This window comes from Salvelinus sp. IW2-2015, linkage group LG4q.1:29, assembly GCF_002910315.2.
Source record: "Salvelinus sp. IW2-2015 linkage group LG4q.1:29, ASM291031v2, whole genome shotgun sequence".
NCBI lineage: Eukaryota > Metazoa > Chordata > Actinopteri > Salmoniformes > Salmonidae > Salvelinus > Salvelinus sp. IW2-2015.
In genome coordinates this window covers 16,858,335-16,879,603 of record NC_036842.1, presented here as the reverse complement: position 1 = coordinate 16,879,603, position 21,269 = coordinate 16,858,335, and the positions used below count along the sequence as shown (strand labels likewise).

Sequence of the window (21,269 nt, the reverse complement as noted above, 5' to 3'; positions counted from 1 at the left end):
AATATGGGCTGAATCCAGTACGATTGAGATGTGGATAAACTGGATTGTGAAAAGGGAGCAGTCCTCAGGTCCCATCAATCTTATAGGATCACAGAGTAGCTATAGCTAGGCACTTAAACGAGGCCAGAGCGAATCTCACCAAGTTCCCACAGGAGTGTTCATTTGGCCAAAGATAGTCTGGTCTCTTTTTACACCTGTACAACTCTGATGGGAGATGTGAGGGCATTCAGTTTCTTTGCTTTGAATCCTCCCACCAGCATTTTTTCTTGCTACGGAAGTCCAATTCAGTGAAAATGTGCAGCACGACTTCGGGGCTTTGGTAGAATAAGAGTCCCTTTGGGCACTTGGTTGCAGCTCAGTTATCAAAACAATAACAAATACTGCTTTTACTACAGCTGGTTTGCATCACAAGACCCCACAATCCATTAACCATGAAAGAGCTGACTGCATTGACATTATGGCTGCTACAAAAGACTAACAATTTTCTGGTGTTAAATTTATCCCCATTCAGAGTCCAAGGGTGTCCTCTTCTCTTTTATATTTGAATACCTTTTGGACATTGAACGTGTTTTTGGACCAGTACCTCCTTTTGGCATTCCTGTGCTTCTTTCAGTGTGTGAGAGGTCAGAAGTCCAGCGTGTTGTGCTGGTAGCGCAGGCGAGGGCTGTTATCACTGTAGAACTGACTGAACCAGCGCCGGTGTTTCTGGATGGCAGAGTCCTCCTTCACCAGCAGGGGCTTAGAGATGTACTTCTTATTGTTCCAGATCATCACGTCCCGCTCAAACTGGGACACAAACAGTCAGAACAACAAGGGGTCACTTATAGCAAAACCTGAAATAAGTAGTGATCAATCTGACAAGAATGTTCACATAAAAAGAAAAAACCTGCTAATTAGTGACTTTTTAAAAGTCAAATTTCAAAGTCTACCATGTATTCTACCATACTGTATATTCACCAGATTATGATGAATTGAATATTATTAAGGATACTAATAATCTGTATGAATTGACATGCATGATATTCATGGTTTGGAATATGATGTACCACATTGAGAACAGTTTGATCATTGGCTGTACAGTACAGTTCCCGTGTGTTAAAACGTGTGTACGAGTCTGAGGGCAGGAGTAAGATGGGCAACATGGTGGGGATACATGGTACCTGGATGCACTCTGCCCTCAGGATGAACTTGGGCACCAGTGGGGGGATGTTGCTCTGGTAGAAGATGGTGTGGGACACACACTGCAATAGAGGCTCCACGGGCGTCACACAGTGCATGATCACACCCCGACCCAGGAAACTGTGGTCGAACAGCAGGAACACCACCCCTGGACCAACCTGGAACACACAGACATATATTACTGACACATACACATCATGTCCATGTACTAAACATAGTGTAGACACAATTCTGGACAGAGCTAAATGGACCATTCATAAAAAACGGAGTTGATTTATGGTGCTGGACACATCAGACTGAAACACTGTTATTGATACAATACTAAGGTGAATGTTAATTGCTTTCTATGATGAGAGTTTTGATACTATTCTATGTTCTGCCTCTACAGCAGCCAGGCACCACACTGTCCAACAGCAGTTGACCTAAGACAGAGTTATAGGTCGTCTCCACACAGCCAAAGGTCTTGTTCAACGTCACCATAGTGACTGAGGCAGCTCGTTTGGAAGCAGCCATGTATACACAAATCCAAAAGCACAGTGAAGCGAAAACAAGAGGTGACAAAGCTGTCTGAATGGTCAGTTTATTCCTTTGAGATGGTGATATATATCTAAGCTGACGGAGAGGCTAAAACCAAGAGCAGTCTTGGCACTGGGTGGTCTTGGCCGACAATGATGACTTCAGCTGTGTTTTATGTCTGAATTCAGCACCTCAGGGTCACAATTTTCTAAACACTATCTAGTCTGTCTGTGATTATCTGTACCTGTCGAGCCACTACATCCATGTCCAGCAAAGGCCAGTGGCGACCAAACACAGTCAGGGCATGTTTCACCAGCATCTGGGAGCAGTGTTTAGTGGGCTCAGACTCAGCTTCCCATTGCACCTGGAAAAAACACACACACACACACACACACACACACACACACACACACACACACACACACACACACACACCACACACACACACACACACACCCACACACACACACACACACCACACACACACACACACACCACACACACACACACACACACACACCACACACACACACACACACACACACACACAGTATTTGTAGGGACACACCATTGAGGCACCATTTAAAGAAGTTCTAAACGTATATATAAGTAGGGCCCAGAGTGGTAAGGTCACATGGCCAGGAAGCCCTTACCTTCCAATCGTGCCTCACAAACTCCCAGGTCTTGCTGTTGGTGTAGCGCAGGTCAACCCCACTCACAATGCCTGGTGTGTGCAAGTGGGCCAGGTGGGCAATATCTGCCGCATTCTCAGGGATCTCCTACAGGTGGCAGTCACAGAGAGGAAAAGGCACAGTTGACTTTCTCTTTATTAGACAAAGTCTTCAGGATTTACTAAAGAACACATTGACCTAAAGTTATCATATGGTAAAAAAAAATATATACCAGTATAAAATTAAGACTTTTTCTTATCACACATCTACAACAGACAACAGACCTCTATGTGTGCGTTGATGAAGTGCTCTGTGCGGCCCCGGTAGACCCATTCCCCTCGTGTGATCTCCCCCTGCTCTGGTACTGTCCAGCCAGGTTCCTCTCCGTCACAGTGGAACCACACCAGAACCTGACCATTGGTCTCCATACTGCGCCAGCAGCGCACCTTAGCAAACTCTGGCACTAACGATCCACAGAGGGAAAATAAACAAAATCATTATATTGCTCTAAATGACAAATCAATCTGTTTTTAAAATGTAAGACATTACACTGTTTACAATCTCGGCACCCAGAATCAAATCAGCTACTAATTTTCAGGCTGTCACGAAAGACTGCAGTTGACAGAAGTAAAATCCCACATTATTTTAGCTGGATACATATAAACATGGTTAAATTACATTACATTGAGTTGGTCGTGGCTTCTCACCTTTCTCTGCATAGGGGATCCTCACACACTTTCCGTCTTCCCCTCGGAACTGCCAGCCGTGGAATGGGCACTCTATGCTCTGCCCCACCACACGCCCCCCCACTGCCAGGTTGGCCCCCAGGTGTGGGCAGTAGGCATCCACCACGTAGGCTTTGCCCTCTGTGCCCCGGAACACTGCCACCTGCTCACCTGGGAGGAAAACAGATTTGGGAAAGAAGGTCAAAAGTAAGCTGTGAGGAGCTGGGTCTTAAAATTAGATGACTACTATAATAAAATACTTGAAATATCTACTTAAAGTCAATTAAGACATACAAATGTGAAAACACCTAATTTATTGAATGAGCATTTTACTCTTGAAGGACATCTAAAGAAATCTCTGAAAAGACTGCATTTCTCTTTAAATCCACAGGGTGTCCCAGGTAAACAATGTATTCAGGGCAACAACAACCGTATCCATAGGGTTGCCAACCCACCTGGCTTGGCCTGAACTCTTCTGTAACCAACCTGTACCTCCTGGCAAGCACTGAAACTATTCTAGGAGATTAAATAAATAGCTACCTAAATACCTATAAACAATTGGAAACAGCTGCGTTTGGTACACTTTCTTTCAATTGTAAACAATGTTGAAGGCCCTATTTCATTTCCTGGAATGAGCTCGGTCTGAGTTGGCAAGCTTAACAGTACAGTAAATTAAAAGAATGGACTGGGTGTGAGTCAGTGCCATTTATGTCATATTCTCACAATCATATTTTCAACAAAGTCAGTGTTAAATGCTCATCTGAGGTATGACCCCTGTCTCCTGAACTGTGTCACTGCATCAGAGAAGGGCGGGTGTGTTGTATGTGGGACCTACAGTATATATAGTTAAGTTGGACAGGACCGATCAGGAAGCTACAGGCACGTATACCACAAGCACGTATACCACACTAAGCCACGGCCCACTGCATAGTGAGCCATCAGATTGAGACAGTGTGGGATTGGATACGGGACCAGAGGCCAAGCAGCAAACTAGCTGGTTTAGCTCCTGACTGTGACCCCACGGAGCTAAGATTACCTTCAGATTAAAGCCGCCCAACTGTCACTAAGGATAGGATTCAGCGGCCCTGGCAACGCTAGGCAATGAGTAGGCCCTCCCGGTTAAACCCTCGGAAACCGGGATAACGCCCTGCCGCCCAAATGACAGCAGATAAGTAGAGCAGGCCGTGACTGCAACCACACTGTCTGCAGGCCGGGACAGAATTAGAGAGTGTGCAAATGTTGACTGAGATATCTTGAGAAGAGTGTCCTAGACTGACTGTGTACTGCATAAAATAGTGAAACTGACTGGACTGACAGATTTCAGGAACAGGTGTGGCTATTTACAACAAAAAAAAAAGAAATGAACAGACCGGAGCTGACAAATGTTCATTTTAGTCAGCAGAATCTGGGACAGGCTCTTACTGGTGGCTGGAAAACTGGCACAGAGAAAGGGGAAGAGAAAAAGAGAGGAGGATCTCAGTAAATCCATGTGGGGAAGTAGAGAAACTAGAGAGGCTCCAAAAGAGAGGATAGCATCAATCCAATAGGCCTTATGTGTTTGACTAATGATATGCTTACTGAGTCTAGTAAAGGCCATGTTTCACTTAAAAAAACAACAACAATAATGAGTAGTGTATGAATCTGATGTGTCACTTATTTTTTTCTCCATCCAACATTGTAAATTGGAGATATAAATTGGAGATATAAACTGGGTGGGTCGAGCCCTGAATGCTGATTGGCTGACAGCTGTGGTATATCAGACCGTATACCACAGGTATGACAAAACATTTATTTTTACTGCTCTAATTACATTGGTAACCAGTTTATAATAGCAATAAGGAACCTTGGGGGTTTGTGGTATATGGCCAATAGGGCTGTATCCAGGCACTCTGCGTTGTGTCGTGGGTAAGAACAGCCCATTGCTGTGGTATATAGGCCATATACCACACCCCCTCGTACCTTATTGCTTAAATATACTTCTGGGCTGCACGCACACCATAACAATATGAAATAGAATGTTGTCCAGGCTTGACGTAGATTCAGGTGAATACTTTTGGAACATTGAGCCATTGACTGCCTGGCTGCACCAGAACGCAGTATGCGAGTGGTTTATTTTGACAATGAAGCACCGGACTACAGCCACAGAGCTTATTTGATATTGTTTTGAACCTAGTAGGAGACCTATAGACGGGAGTAGGCCGAGATTGGCTAAAGTAATGTCCAGTTGGTCAGAAAAGTATTGTAAGTTACTGACTGAGTGTCTTTGATAACTGCCTAGTTGGTTAGCTAGCTAACATACTACACTGAACCAAAAATATAAACGCAACATGTAACGTGTTGGTCCCATGTTTCATGAGCTGAAATAAAAGATCCCAGAAATGTTCCATACGCACAAAAACATTATTTGTCTCAAATTCAAATTCAAATCAAATTAGTCACATGTGCCGTATACAACAGGTGTAGACCTTTTGGGCACAAATTTGTTTACATCCCTGTTAGTGAGCATTTCTCCTTTGCCAAGATAATCCATCCACCTGACAGGTGTGGCATATCAAGAAGCTGATTAAACAGCATGATCATTACACAGCTGCATCTTGTGCTGGGGACAGTAAAAGGCCACTCTAAAATGTTCAGTTTTGTCACATAGCCATAGATGTCTCAAGTTTTTATAGAGCTTGCTATTGGGATGCTGACTGCAGGAATGTTTACCAAAGCTGTTGCCAGAGAATTTAATGTGGAATAAGCCGCCTCCAACATCGTTTTGGAGAATTTGGCAGTATGTCCAACCCGCCTTACAACCGCAGACCACGTGAATGGCGTTGTGTGAGCAAGCGGTTTTCTGACGTCAACGTTGTGAACAGAGTGCCCCATGGTGGCGGTGGGGTTATGGTATAGGCAGGCATATGCTATGGAAAACAAACACAATTGCATTTCATCAATGGCAATTCGAATGCACAGAAATACCGTGATGAGATCCTGAGGCCCATTTTTTTTTAAAGGTCTCTGACAGATGTATATCTGTATTCCCAGTCATGTGAAATCCATAGATTAGGACCTAATGAATTTATTTCATTTGACTGTTGCGTTTATATTTTTGTTCTGCAGTCAGCAACAGGATATAAAATAAACAGATTAGCAGCAGCTTGTATGTGAGTGGGTGTGCGTAGAGTCAGTGTAAACCATCATTATCTAGCTACAGTAGCTAGATATCTGTCAGATGTAAAGTAAGCAGAATCGTGGCATGTCAGAAACAATGCATGTTGGCTAGCTAGCTCATGCTAGCTAGTTAGCGAGCAAATGCCTATAGATGTAACGCGGAGGTGAAGTCTACTTTCTGAATTAAGCAATAGAGTCGTTACTTCTAGAATTAATAGTGTTGTCATTTAGCTAGCTAGCTACCTAGGCTAATCACCCTATTTGAAGCAGTTTGGCTGCAACATTTGCCCGGACTCAACAATCATAGGCTGCATCTGTCTAAGATTGCAGCTAACTACAGTCAAATAAGGAGCATGTTGACGTCATGATGGAATAAATCGAGGTAGCGTGAAATGATACGTGGTGCCATAATATAAATAATAGCTTTGCTATAAATTCACACGGATGCCATGTAATTTGTCGTAACCATTATCACAAAATGGCATGCATATTTTTTGGGGGAAGTGTGATACAGACATGGCAGCACTGTAACGTTACTCAATCACCAGGTGTCACCTGGTCATCAGCAGTTGTCAAGTTTCTCCTCCAACAGTCCAATATCCCTTTTCCCTAACATTTCCATGTGCATACCTGTCATGGTTTGTGACCATAGAAATTGTGATGCTTTTAGGGATTGATTCCGATTTAGGAATTTACGCCTTTCCTATGCACTTGTCAGTATCTGGTATTCAGACTTACCTCATTCAGTAACGTAATGCGCTCTACAGGTGTGGCTACCTTGCGCGCTCTGAATAAACTTCATTCAACCGCTGAAATCCCTTCCACTTGCCCGCCAACATACAGTATTTTCTAGTGGAGTTTTCATTCAATAAGGTTTTCAGTACATTTATCTTAAGCCATCCCTTTAAATACGGTGTACCTTTTTAGTTAAAATTTTGTCGACAGACTTGAGAGACCATACATGTGTAACAGTATAGCTTCCGTCCCTCTCCTCGCCTCGAACTAGAGACCCTCTGCACACATCAACAACAGCCACCCTCGAAGCATCGTTACCCATCGCTCCACAAAAGCCGCGGCCCTTGCAGGGCAAGGGGAACAACTACTTCAAGGTCTCAGAGCGAGTGACGTCACCGATCGAAACGCTATGAGCTCGCACCCCGCTAACTAACTAGCCATTTCACATCGGTTACATATGCATATTCGTCCGTTTCAGTTGGTAGTTTTAAAATACTCTGATCTTGTAGATTATTTAGGTTTAGGAAAGTATTTACAGTATAAATCATAAAAAAATGGAAAGAAAGAAAATGGTGGATTGATTCAATCTGATAATTGCCACATTCAGTTCTTCAACCCAGGTTAATGTTGGAAGATTAGTGTACATAGAATTATAATAGGGAGAATAGTGTACAATAGTAGGCTATACCCTCGCCTATTCACTGCACTAACTATGGAACTGTGTGAAGACATGGCCAAGTATTGCGCCATGCTTAAGGTTCAAACTATTACAGCTTGGTCTGCGCTCCGCTCCACAACGATTTAATTAACTTACTTGCCTTCTTTTTTTTTTTTTACATGATCAACTTTTACTAATGATCCTCCACGACAGCGTTTACAGAGGAAATAAATGAAGGTTAACAAAACAATGTAATTAAATGGAATGATAATATAGGTGTAACAGTATAACTTTAGTCCGTTCCCTCGCCCCGACCCGGGCGCGAACCAGGGACCCTCTGCACACATCAACAACAGTCACCCACGAAGCATCGTTACCCATCGCTCCACAAAAGCTGCGGCCCTTGCAGAGCAAGGGGAACCACTACTTCAAGGTCTCAAAGCGAGTGACGTAACCGATTGAAACGCTATTATCGCGCACCACCGCTAACTAGCTAGCCATTTCACACCCGTTACATAGGCTATACCAACTGAAGGGAACTAACAGTAAATTGGCAGTTGAATATGTGTGGTTATTAAGCCAACTGACAGTCGATACTGATAGTGGCTAATATTTAACATGATAGAAAATAGGAGACCAAAAAAGTCCTGGTAGCCTATAATCATGACATTTGAGTGCCCATTCCTGCAAGTTAAAAGGCAGTACAATTTAAATTCTGTATAATGGCACAGCATTTCATAAACTCTACTAAAAGTTGCTATGTTGACATGCTTCAGTTTGCTGCCATATGATTGGTTTCACATTTGTCTCCAGTGATTATAAGGTCAAATAGATCTAAAACAAGTGTCACATAAAATGCACTATTATTTTATCCAAACAGATTACTCATTTACCAAGCTCTTATCAATAGCTCTTAACAATTTGTATATCACAGTGCATAGAGAATGGTGTTATTTCTATCGGATGCTTTTTACAGTTGGAACCAGTAGTTTTGCTAGACCTTATTCATGGTTTCCTCATGCGTAAAAGTGGTGAAATTATTAGGGAATTAAGTCAAGGTCAGAATACGGCATATCTGTAGACACACCTCCGCCACACCTTAATTTATTCAATCTCCACCCCAAACAAATAGCAGGCGAACAGCATGCTATTCTTATTCTTAAATTCAAGGTCAGAATACCATAGAGAGAAGAGTGGATAAAAAGGGAATTGCATTCCATTTACGTGCGCTTAACTCAGGTCAGAATCAGGCCCTTACAGCATATTCCTCCAGTTACTCTCATGAGACTGTGTTTGGAGGGGAATGTAGAATAATGTGCCTGGGGAGAATTGGAGAATAATTAATCCCATAACAGGGGGAGATTTATCAACTCTTGCTGACAGATAATTAAAGATAAATCATTCCTAAACCAGCACTTTTCCCCAGTATGGCAGTATACACTGTCAAAAGGGAATGTGGAGAGATGGAAGAATATCCAATGTAAAAAAAAAAATCTGGGTGGTCAAAACTTCAACAGTACTGGTCTCACATGAATCTTAATTTATAGTCCGTACTGTACATGTGAATGAATAAAAATAGCACTGAAGTGGAGGGCCAAGAGTTTAATTTGAGGTTTGACACAACAAGACTTTTCCAACTCTTGTGTCTGCAGAAAGAAAACATTGCAGGATAACTAAAACATTTGATTTAGTGAATCCGTGGGTCTCACCCAAGAACTTGTTTTTATTTGATAGGTTGTGTGACTTTAATTCATGTCACCCACTCGACGAGCATTCTTAAATAGCCTAATCTCGGGCCTTGAATAGAAGTAGTCAGCCTCACAATGCATTGGTGTGTGAAGAGCATTAGTTTTGGAGGTCGGGGCAGCTAAGGTGTTGTCAGGCCTGACACACAGCAGAGGCTTGTGCAACAAAACCAACACTTGGGCCTTCTGCTTTATTTATTGAAAATGGTTGCATCACCCTTAAGTAAGCATTTATTGATTTAATGACTGAGTCGCTGTTGTCACAGGTCAGCACAGACCACAGAGACACACAGCAGAGTTTCAGATGAAAGAATGGAGTAACTAAAATAAACATTAGTGGCCATAGCATCCACCTCCAGGATGCTGAAGCAAACACACATTGATGGTGATCAGGTCCCAGTAAACAATAAGGAGGTTGGCTTTTCAGATTAAATGTTTCCTAGCAGCCAAGTCATCAACTGTTCAACGGCTCTTGGTTAACAAAGGAAGGCAGGCAGGCAGATTATTTGAAACTTTCAACACAAAACCAAAATGGGCATTCCAACAATATAGGGTTTCTCCTGGCAAATTGGCTTGGCTACATCTAACTGCACATGAAGAACAATGGACAGGTGAGGCATTGCATTGACAGGGCAAAGGCAACGACCATTGAAATGTCAACAGTGAGCGCATATCAAACAATCTTCAATGATATGTATCTATGTTGGATTGTTGAGACCTGCCTTGGCAGGTTCTAAAGATATCACATATTCAAAGTTGAAACCAGTTCAAGATGATGGCAGAGAAATGGCAGACAAAATGTGCAGAGTGCAATCAGCTAAAAGAGGTTATGTAATTATTTTTATAATTATTCAGTAGAACCTAATTCTTGAGTAATGATAAGAAATCCAATCACAATAGGCGTCGAACCCTGTTTGTCCCAATATGTCCAAATAGTTCTGCATTAATGTACTTCTGTGACTAATTAGAGAGTAGAATCTATTATATAACTGTCTGGAGACACTGATGACACATTCCTTTCTCTCATATCACACAGGGTTACAAATATGCTGACTGGATCATGCAATACAGATGTCACTGGAGTCAGAATAATACATGGCATTCCTTTCAGAAGTTATTTTAGTCCTTCGGGCCTAAATATTATTTGCCTAAGAGACTGTTTTTTACAGCTTTTTCTGTGTAAAGGACAGTGAATCTCAATGCATAACTGTTTTTTTTCAAACAGGCTTCTAATTACTGTTACAATGCTATTCATGATCTTTTTTGTAGCTAAAGTAGGTTACTGATTAGATCCCATGATAGAGCTATGAGTAGCAGGCAGCCAGAGAAAGAGGGCATTCCAAAGAAGAACAAGAATATGAAGAGAATGTCAATGGCATATCATCATAGTGTTCTCTACATGGTAATAGATGATCAGTATAATGTCTTCCTCATGGGGATTAGTATTTTTTATATAGTTTTGTGACTGCATCTTTTCTGAGGACATGCAAATATGTTCAGTAGGCTACATACAAAACCACATGTACTGATTAGTGCATGTCAAATGTGACTGATTTCATATACAAATTCATCTTCAGTGTTCCACACATTCTCCAGCTGACTATTTGGTGTCAGGCACTCAGCACGAGGCAACAAACTATCCATACTTGAGTGTACAAAAAAGTCCTTCGTTTGTGTGGATCTTGGAACCCCAGGTTGTCCATGCAAAAGAGGGCGCTTCTATTGTTTCCCTATTCCAACCACCACCACTCAGCAAGCGGATATAGAGCTGAGACAAGGAAATGTACTGTAATACAAAATCAGGTGTTCAGTCAATAGAATTGAACTGCATGTGTTATTACACCTAAGGAAATGAGCCAAAGCTGAACTTTAGAGAATAAGACCAAATGTGGTCCCTTTCTTTTACACAGTAGGGTTTCCATCATTTCAAATAGGCCCAATCGAAATACTTGAATTGAAAGAATGACTTTTAAACATCATCTGACTTACCTGATTATAACTAGGCTACTATAAGCACCTACACTGTTTATGTTGTCATATGAGACTTGTATACAAATGGTGTAAGCTTAAATCATGCTTCAAAATTTGCCTAATCATGTTGGTAGGACACTCTTTGGTAGGCCTATGCACATCGTAGTGTGGCTTTTTGATGTGACAATGTTAACACAGGAAATGTGAGTCAGAGGAGTCTTGGACTGTTAATTGCAGGTAGGGTACATATATTTGATTTAACATCAACTGGATATGATGTTTTTTTACTCATGAGTGGATATACATTACACAGCGAGAGAAAGTGAAAGAGAAGGGAGACCTAAACAAGGACAGGTGCATTGTCAGCATCTCCACCTGGATTCGTTATTGGACTGTCCTGCCTGACGTGACAACCACATGTATTACAATCTGGAGTGAGACAGGCTATTTTTATCCTATGATGCGTAGCCTTAAATTCAACTGTGAGGTGCACTACTGAGACACTGTGTGTGTTGCAAAAAAAACATGTAGTGCACAAATTATTTGCTGATCTCAGAGACTGACATATTGTCGTCTAATCGAATGTGTTGTTGGTTTGTCTGTATTGTAGTGGGTGGCGCTGTGAATACCTAAAACAGTTACGTTTTTGACATCCCCTCGCTCCAGCATGTGAGAATCCAATACTCGATACCAGCCGTTGGGATAAACGGGTGGCAGTTCGCCAGTTTTTCGTCTCCGACGCACTTCGTTTGCCGCTTGGGCGCGGGAGCGACCGTCTTCGGCAATGTATCCAACCTCGTCGGGAGTTCTGAGCAGTTCCAGCGGGGCAAACAGCAGTCTATATAGCCAGCCCATAGCAAGAAGGGAAACCCCGGCGAAGATGCAAGCCACGGCCCGGGCTGGGGCACCTACAAGTCCCGCTTTCCTCCACAGCTCCGGGTATCCACCTCCTAAAATTGAGTCCAACGGGTCTCGCACGTGCACGATGAGACCTGCTACCACGCTTATCCCTATAACTGCCATCATCTTGCCGAGTATAGACATGCTTTGACCCTCCATCCTCTCGTGTTATTTAGCCTATAAGGAGATCTCCAGACAGAGTACTCGGGTGTTTGTCCCTGGCTGCCACCCTCTAGCGGCCTGTCACAGCCGCGTCACCATGAAAACCTCTCCTCCTGTTCGGGCCACTGCAGCGCTGTCGCACTGATTCCTGTGCCAGATCGGCAGTGTGGCTTCACAAAAAGACTGACTTAATAGTTTGTCGTACTGTAGTCTTGTCAGGTGTGGCATAAATGTTCTATAGGCTATTGTCGTGATGCAGAGCACCTTGGAAAAGAGATGCGACACTTGGGTAATAGGCCACGCCTCCGACAGATGAGAGGTCAAGCTTGGGATAAGTGTTACACAACAGTCTTTATACCCAGGCATTAGCCAATGGAACATTTTATCGAATTGCAGAAAACATGCTTTAAACCTGCAACACTATCTAAGCCCCGTGACAAAATGTGTAGAATTGCAGGAAACTAACCTTAAAGCTGCAATATGTAACTTTTTGGGCAACCAACCAAATTCACATTAAAATGTGAGTTACATATCTGTCATTGTAATTGAAAGTCTAAGACGCAGTAGATCTGGTTTATGTGCACTATTTCTATGCTTCCTATTCTTAAGTTTTATTTTTGCATCTTTTACTTTTGGTTTTGTACACCAGCTTCAAACAGCTTAAAATACTATATTTTGGATTATTAAAAATATATTTCATGGTACAAGGATTCTCTATACTATACTGGCTTATTTTGTCACAATTTTTAGCATCTAGGAAATGGAGCAATTTCTGCATAGTGTACCTTTAAAACTTCAATTTTTCTCCCTGCTGTCATAAGGCCAATAAAATGTTTTGCAACAAGGTTGTGGGGCCCCCAACCAAATCTTGCTTAGGGCCCCCAAAAGGCTAGTGCCAGCTATATTTTTACACCACTGCTTTTACTATATGCCTTCATCTTCCCTTTCTAGACATACCCACCAGCAAATATTACATGTATAGGCATTGTTGGGTGTTCATCACTGACAAAACATTATTCTAAACTGTGACATGTGGGTGGTTGTTTGATTTGATTTTGTGGATTTTATATGGCAGTTGGCAACCACATTTAAGGTGCATTACCTCCACAAACTGGACTGGAGTGTGGACCTTGTTCATCTTTCAATCACCCACATGGGTATACGCTGTCATTAGGGCAAAGAGTGGCTACTTACTTTTTTGGTTACTACATTATTCCATATGTGTTATTTCATAGTTTCAATGTCTTCACCATTACTCTAGAATCTAGAAAATAGTACAAATAAAGAAAAACCCTGGAATGAGTAGGTGTGTCCAAACTTTTGACTGGCACTGTATGTGTACATTTATTTTGGAACGCTCGCACACACATGGTCTTGTCTATATGTCAGCCATGTAGCTGTCACAATAGGACACTGGACTATCTCCTAGAATCTGAGGACTAGGATTTATGCTTACACCTGTCCATGTCCCGTAAATAAATATCGGATGATTTATGCAAAAACGGAGTGCACGCCTCCTTTTTCTTTATTTGCCATGATAGTCAATTGTTGAAGTGTCCTGTGGTAAAGTATATTTGTATTTATTTTCAAGTCCCTCAGCTAAGCACCTGATTCCCTTTTTGTTTCAAGCTGCAAGCTGGGCTGAAGCTGGGTACGCGTTCATGCCACTGGTCAAGATTCTGTAATAGGGTTTTTCAGTTTATAGGCTCTGGTTCTAACTCCACCTTCTTCCCCAAAAAATGTCAAACCACTAGTGACTGTGAGCAACTCATCTAATCTCGGATTGAACTAAATTCCTTCAGTAAATTGTCAGTGATCTATGGTGGCAAAAATAAGTACTGCAACTAATCAGAGAAAAACAACTCCACTGTAAATTCTGATGCAACTTGGGTGAATAGGTCTACCTGCTACTATTTCTATCACCATCGGTCTTTGATATACAAAATAAATAAATAAATAAATAAATATATATATAGTAAGGAGTTTATAATGTACATATACAACCATTTCTTGATAAATACAAACAAAAACACCTTTCACTGGTGACTGTACAGTACTAAAAACAGACAACAGGGTAGACTTCTTAATTGCATTAATTTATTTATGAAGAAAAAATGGTTACAATCACAAATCCATCTGGTGGTACTAGTAGCCTTGCATTTATATGTGACATAATAAGACCAATCTGTATAGCTGTGAATGTAGCATGCTGTCAATTATGCATCAGGGAGCCTGTGCTCAGTGAGAACTACCTCAGATGGAGGGAAGGGTGTTAGACCACCAGTTCACAAAGCGCACCCTCATCTTCTCATGGACGGAGTTCCTGTTCATTTTGGCGTTGATCTCCAGGTACTTTTGCCCAGAGGTGGTGTATGCAGGCCAGGTCACAGGCACATTGGACTCCCCCTTGTTGGGGTCTCTGTGGTGGGAAAGGGGTTGAGGATGGTAAGAAAAACATAATGGTGGGAAACTTCGATTTATCATCGTTTTCGTGAGGATAATATCACTTTAGAATTTGAAATGGTATTTTCTTTTAAATTGCCACACACACTCAAAAGTTTGGACACACCTACTCATTCAAGAGTTTTTCTTTATTTTGACTGTTTCTACATTGTAGAATAATAGTGAAGACATCAAAACTATGAAATAACACATATGGAGTCATGCAGTAAACAAAAAAGAGTTAAACAAATGTAATATTCTTCAAAAAAAATCAAGCGCTATGATGAAACTAGCTCTCATGAGGACCGCTACAGGAAAGGAAGACCCAGAGTTACCTCTGCTGCAGAGGATAAGTTCATTAGAGTTACCAGCCTCAGAAATTACAGCCCAAATAAATGCTTCAGAGTAACAGACACATCTCAACATCAACTGTTCAGAGGAGACCGCGTGAATATTGCCTTAACGGTCAAATTGCTGCAAAGAAACCACTACCAAAGAACACCAATAATAAGAAGAGACTTGCCTGGGCCAAGAAACACGACCAATGGACATCAGACCAGTCGAAATCTGTACTTTGGTCTGATCAGTCCAAATTTGCGATTTTTGGTTCCAACCGCCGTGTGTTTGTGAGACGCAGAGTAGGTGAACAGATGATCTCTGCATGTGTGGTTCCCACCGTGAACCACGGAGGAGGAGGTGTGACGTGTGGGGGTGCTTTGCTGGTGACACTGTCAGTGATTTATTTAGAATTCAAGACACACTTAACCAGCATGGCTACCACAGCATTCTGCAGCGATACGCCATCCCATCTGGTTTGCGTATCGCTGCAGAGGGATGGAGTGTAAGGGCTATTTGACGAAGGAGAGGGATGGAGTGCTGCATCAGATGACCTGGCCTCCACAATCACCCAACCTCAACCCAACTGAGATTGTTTGGGATGAGTTGGACCGCAGAGTAAAGGAAAAGCAGCCAACAAGTGCTCAGCATATGTGGGAACTCCTTCAAGACTGTTGGAAAAGTATTCCAGGTGAAGCTGGTTGAGAGAATGCCAAGAGTGTGCAAAGCTGTCATCAAGGCAAAGGGTGCTACTTTGAAGAATCTAAAATCTATTTTGATTTGTTTAACACTTTTTTTGGTTACAACATGATTCCATATGTGTTAATACATACTTTTGATGTCTTCACTATTATTCTACAATGTATATGAGTAGGTGTGCCCACAGGTTGGCTGATACTGTGTGTATGTATATATATATATATATATATACATATATATATACATATATCCCCCACAGGGTGTGATTACTGTATATGATTGCTTTGCAGCTCTTTCTTACCCGGTCCTGGCGAAGTTGGTCCAGTAGGCGATAAAGTATTTGGAGACATTGCGGTGCTTGGGCCAGTATGCCAGGGGCGTGGTGAAGGGCTTGCCGAACACAAACTGCAGGTCCTCAGCGTGGTCAGCCTCCATCCAGCTGGGGAAAGGTAGGACTATCCCGGACATGCGGCTGGGCTCTGAGAACAGGTAGGAGTAGGTGCGTGCAGATCTGGGATAGGGCAAGGAGAGGGGGAATGATTAGATATCCGATATGTGACGCTGGGATAGGAAACAGCACATACTGGGGGAGAAAGGCTGTGCTAGAGTAACAAGGAGGTAGACTCACTGGGCATTGGAGGCGTGCAGATAGAGAGCAGCCTGGGTAGGAACCAGGAAGACGTAGTCAGTCTCGATCATAACAACAGTCTTCTTGATGGTCTCCTGACTGGGCTTATCTCCCCAGTCTGCCGTGTACTCTGCGAAAGCGCTATTGATAGAGGCCTCTCCCTTCTTAGTCAAAGAACCCAGGAGCAGTTTCACATCTGACCTTCAGTGAGGAAGCGAGAGATTAGTCTCAAGAGATCTAACAACCCCTTCTTAAGCCAACTGTGTTAGGGACCTGCCCAAACTGATAACCCTATTCTTTTTAATACATGTTTTATTCTACTCCTACTTGTTAGTTAGACTTGGTTGCCTCTATAAAATGCTTTGTGGGTTTTTAATACATGTTTTATTCTACTCCTACTTGTTAGTTAGACTTGGTTGCCTCTATAAAATGCTTTGTGGGTACATCTGCTGTCCCATTTAAGCTACACAATGCACATGGCCAACACTGAACAGACTACCCTCCTCCTCCCAGGTAACCAATCAGCCCAAAGTCACTCACAGAGGGAGGCTAGCGATTGGCTTGTTGACGGCGGGTAAATCTAGTCCAGTGAATAGGTGGGCATCCATGCTGTTGACCCCTGCAAGGTAGTCAATGTCAGCAGCATTGTGGAACAGTTTCCCTGGGTGATCAGGCAGGAAGTCCCCATCGATCACTGGGGAGAGGGCCAGGTTGCTCACTATGGGGGCTAGAGGAGGCAGGCAGAGAAAGACATACCTTTTAACGCTATGGGTAGGACATGGCCATCACCAAATTCCTGTGTAAAATGGTGGGCTGAGGAGATATGTGAGCGTCAGGCTAATGCTCATCTATACAGGCATCAATGCATGCAAATCACAACCTCCTTAGCATCTTTCTCAAAGTGTGCCACAGCCCCTTATATTAACCTCAGTGAATACTCACTGGAGGGAGAAACAGCCAGGGACAGGGTACCAGCAAGGGTGAGCTCCTTAGCGTCAATGAGCTTCAGGCAGGCCATCATCTGATCATCAATGGGGCAGCCCACCTTGCCAGCAACCTAAAGAGAGGAGGATGAGACCACCCTTTAACAACCAACATGCATCTCTGTCAGTTTCATACCCCCCCAATGTTACTGAAGTACACATACCATCTCTGCAAAGGTACGAGGGTTGTTGTTGATGGCCCAGGGGCAGAGAGCAACGCCACTCTGGGAGATGGCCCTGCGGATCAGCCCTTTGTTATGGGGAGAAAGCGTCTGTGTGGCGTAAAGTACATTCAAACTCAAATTAGTACATTGCATTTTCTGCATTTGCTAATCTGTTAATACTGTGGACGGAGGACCCAAGCCGAAAGCCATATCCTTACCTACAGTATCTTTACTTACAATCATAACAGGAACCTTGCTTAATGCTTACATATACTGTATCTAACAATCGAAAAAGGTACAACTTAAAATGGTCTAAAGTACAAGTGTTTTCCATCACCCTGTTTATTAGATCACAGAGGTCTCAGGAACTCGGCTGACCATCACTCTGTACAGGACATCGTGGTTCAGAATAAGGTATCAGAAGTCTCCCTGTTCTCATTGTTAAACGTATCAAATGTAATAAACTAATGTCATAGACACGAGTTACCAGAAACTACACACTGTGACAGTAAACTTATGTTTTATGACAGGAAGACACTGATTAATAATGATATTATAATGAAGAGTATATAACATTGAGACTGAAGAAACATCATTGTAATGTCCTTTTTTGTACTTCGACATGACTACCTTTGCCCTGAAAGCTTTGTATTAAAACTGTTAGTTCTCTTTTTAGTCCCACACCTGGAAGCTGACGCTAGCAGCGCCGGCAGACTCTCCGAAGACGGTGATGTTGTTGGGGTCTCCTCCGAAGGCGCGGATATTCCTGTTCACCCAGGCAATGGCAGCATGCTGGTCCCACAAACCATAGTTACCTGACATGGAAGATCGCTCTGTGAGCCAGCAGCAGTACTCTCCCTACTAACATACTGTACATCTGGCTCCCACAGAATGGCAAAAGTTTCTGACAGCCAGTTGATGATTAAAGGTCAGATGAACACCGTATTCTTAATCAGTATTATCATATAGTGGATTCAGTCACCTGAGAATCACTACATGAAGAAAAGGTCAATGTCATACATCAGCTGATGCGGCACAGATCATACCAAAGCCACCCGCCCACCCACCACCCACCTAGCCAGCCAGGCAAAGCCTCGGTTGATACCTACCAGGTCCGCTGGCATCTCCAGAGCTGAGGAAGCCCAGGGTGCCCACACGGTAACCCAGAGTCACCACAATGACTTTGCCCCTATTTGCAATCTCCTCCCCGTCGTACAGATAGTTATCCAAGAAGTTAGCGCCCATAGAGCCTCCAACCAGGAAACCACCTCCAAAGATCCAAACCATGACTGGCAGCCCAGTGGAAACTAGGAAGGGAGGAGATATATTTCAATACATTTGCAGAATTACACCGAAGTTATATTATTATTAGTATTATTAAACATCAGCAGACCATACTGTATGATGTTTTGATATGTGGATAAAGACATCCTACTCTTGTGACAGGTACGGGTGAAAGACACAGGTGAATGTTACATACCACTGAGGCCCTGAGGGACCCAGATGTTCAGGTAAAGGCAGTCCTCTTGGCCACGGGTGTCAGACTGGAGCAAGTTCAGCTGCATGCACCTCGGCTTGAACTCTGTAGCCTTAAGAACACCTGGAAGGAGACACAAGGAGAATCAGTCAGTCAACTGAGATGAGTGTTAGGAAGGCTAAGGTCTGATATGGTCCAATATGGATGTCCAATATTTATTTTACAATCTGCTTCTGTATTACTAAATTGTTTTCCTTGCTTTATGGATGGACATCGGAGGCATTTAGTTTTTTACCCACCATCCCATCCAGGGTGACGCTTGGGCTTCTCAAAAACGCCGGGCTTGTCAGCGTAGGGGATTCCTTTGAAGACATCCATGGTGCGTAAGAGTCCATCAGAATTGACCTTTTTCCCTTTCACCATGCCTCCCTCAGTGTACACCACTCCAAGCTACACATGCACACGCCAAAAGGGCAGATACCAACTCATTACACATTCAGTAATATATGCAAGTGTGAAACTGTTTTTATTATGCACAAATGTATTCAGTGTTGTTGTTTTATGCATGTAGTGGTGTCATTGTTTTGAGTTTTTCTATTAGTGAACTGTTGCAAAAAAGGTGTTCAGCTGTTGAATTCACATTGCTTATCAACCTGTTAATGATAAAGATGTCAAAAACCTGCAGTGCGAGTACAAATGCAGGTGAAGTTCTTAACCCTTTGTGTTTCACTATTGGTTACTTTATCAGTATAAACAATTTCATATTTAGCCTATTTTATTTGTGAAACTACAGTGATCTCCAAAAGTATTGGGAAATGTACAATTTTTTAAATATTTTGGCTCTATGTTACACCACTTTGAATTTGAAATAATGCCCATGAGGTTAAAGTGCAGACTATCAGCTTTAATTTGAGTGGTTTTTCATCCATATCGGGAGAACTGTTTACAAATTACAGCACTTTTTGTACACCGTCCCCCCATTTTAGGGGACCAAAGGTATTACGACAAATTCACTTATTTGTGTATTAAAGTATTTGGTCCCATATTCATAGCACACAATGACTAAATCAAGCCTGTGACACTACAAATTTGTGGGATGCATTTGCTGTTTGTTTTGGTTGTGTTTCAGATTATTTTGTGACCCATATAAATGTATGGTTAATAATGTATTGTCATTTGAGTCACTTTTATTGTAAATAAGAATAGATAATAACAGATACACCCCCCCTGCTAACCTCCCCTGTTATTGTAAAATGAGAGGTTAGCATGTCTTGGGGGTATGACATGTGAGTCTAACTTTCTCGCTCCTTATTTACGACTCATTCAGGATGATCTGTAATCATGGTAGCATACATATCAATGTAGACGTTTTTAGAAACATATTCTATTCTTATTTTCGATAAAAGTGACAAAAAAATGACAGTACATTATTTACCACAAAATAATCTGAAACACAATCAAAACAGCAAATGCATCCAACAAATTCGTAGTCACAAGCTTGATGTAGTCATTGCGTGCTATGAATTTGGGACCAAATAATGAACTTTTTATTACTTGAACACACAAGTGAATTTGTCCCAATACCTTTGGTCCCCTAAAATGGGGGGACTCTGTAATTTCTAAACGGTTCACCCGATATGGATGAAAATACCCTCAAATTAAAGCTGACAGTCTGCACTTTTACCTAATAGTCATTGTATCACTTCCAAAGTGCTGGAGTAGAGCCAATACAAAACATTTGTGACTGTTCCAATACTTTAAGCTCACTGTATATTTCTACTGTATCATTTTTACCTCTATAAGGTGATCAAAACCACAGATAGTTCTAAAAACACATTATAGCTACATTAAAACACCTACATTATTAACAAATATCATATCTGGAAATGGGTTTCAGAATAAATAAATAAAAATCTTTCATTACACCAAATAAACTAAAATGGACTTACAGTGGCGGCCGAGGCGGACCCCAGGAACAGGGCAGAGGCAACCAAAATACCCAGTGTCTTCATCATGCTGATCCAGAGACACCTGTAAGCACAACTTTTATACAGGAGACCCCTCCCATCTGTTCTGTTCCAGCTAGGGTTTCACAATGTCCATTACCCTGAGTCATAGTTAC

The 21,269-nt window shown here is 42.3% G+C and overlaps 2 protein-coding genes across 2 annotated transcripts; both read right to left on the bottom strand.

Annotated features, from left to right (window-relative positions):
- Positions 1–224: 224 nt before the first annotated feature.
- Positions 225–12,502, bottom strand: zgc:92275 (Rieske (2Fe-2S) protein). Its single transcript, XM_023983939.2, has 7 exons — positions 11,986–12,502; positions 3,074–3,262; positions 2,651–2,829; positions 2,349–2,474; positions 1,940–2,059; positions 1,161–1,337; positions 225–786 (listed from the first exon to the last, which is right to left on the bottom strand). Exons 1-7 carry the CDS (start codon positions 12,413–12,415, stop codon positions 625–627), a joined length of 1,383 nt encoding a protein of 460 aa, XP_023839707.1. The 5' UTR covers positions 12,416–12,502; the 3' UTR covers positions 225–624.
- Positions 12,503–14,493: 1,991 nt separating this feature from the next.
- On the bottom strand, positions 14,494–21,193 carry LOC111961561 (bile salt-activated lipase). The gene is made up of 11 exons (XM_023983937.2): positions 21,097–21,193; positions 19,447–19,597; positions 19,151–19,270; positions 18,780–18,977; positions 18,355–18,485; positions 17,671–17,778; positions 17,466–17,580; positions 17,064–17,250; positions 16,524–16,724; positions 16,197–16,406; positions 14,494–14,837 (listed from the first exon to the last, which is right to left on the bottom strand). Exons 1-11 carry the CDS (start codon positions 21,160–21,162, stop codon positions 14,672–14,674), a joined length of 1,653 nt encoding a protein of 550 aa, XP_023839705.1. The 5' UTR covers positions 21,163–21,193; the 3' UTR covers positions 14,494–14,671.
- Positions 21,194–21,269: the final 76 nt, after the last annotated feature.

Coding starts and splice junctions, on each gene's coding strand:
- zgc:92275 (XM_023983939.2), bottom strand. CDS start 12,415: ATGGAGGGTCAAAGCATGTCTATACTCGGCAAGATGATGGCAGTTATA. Junction 3,263..11,985: donor CAAAAACGTAACTGTTTTAG/GTATTCACAGCG, acceptor TTTTCCTCCCAG/GTGAGCAGGTGGCAGTGTTC. Junction 1,338..1,939: donor TGGATGTAGTGGCTCGACAG/GTACAGATAATC, acceptor TGTGTGTTCCAG/GTTGGTCCAGGGGTGGTGTT.
- LOC111961561 (XM_023983937.2), bottom strand. CDS start 21,162: ATGATGAAGACACTGGGTATTTTGGTTGCCTCTGCCCTGTTCCTGGGG. Junction 19,271..19,446: donor GCGTCACCCTGGATGGGATG/GTGGGTAAAAAA, acceptor GTCTCCTTCCAG/GTGTTCTTAAGGCTACAGAG. Junction 14,838..16,196: donor ACCAACTTCGCCAGGACCGG/GTAAGAAAGAGC, acceptor TTCCCACCACAG/AGACCCCAACAAGGGGGAGT.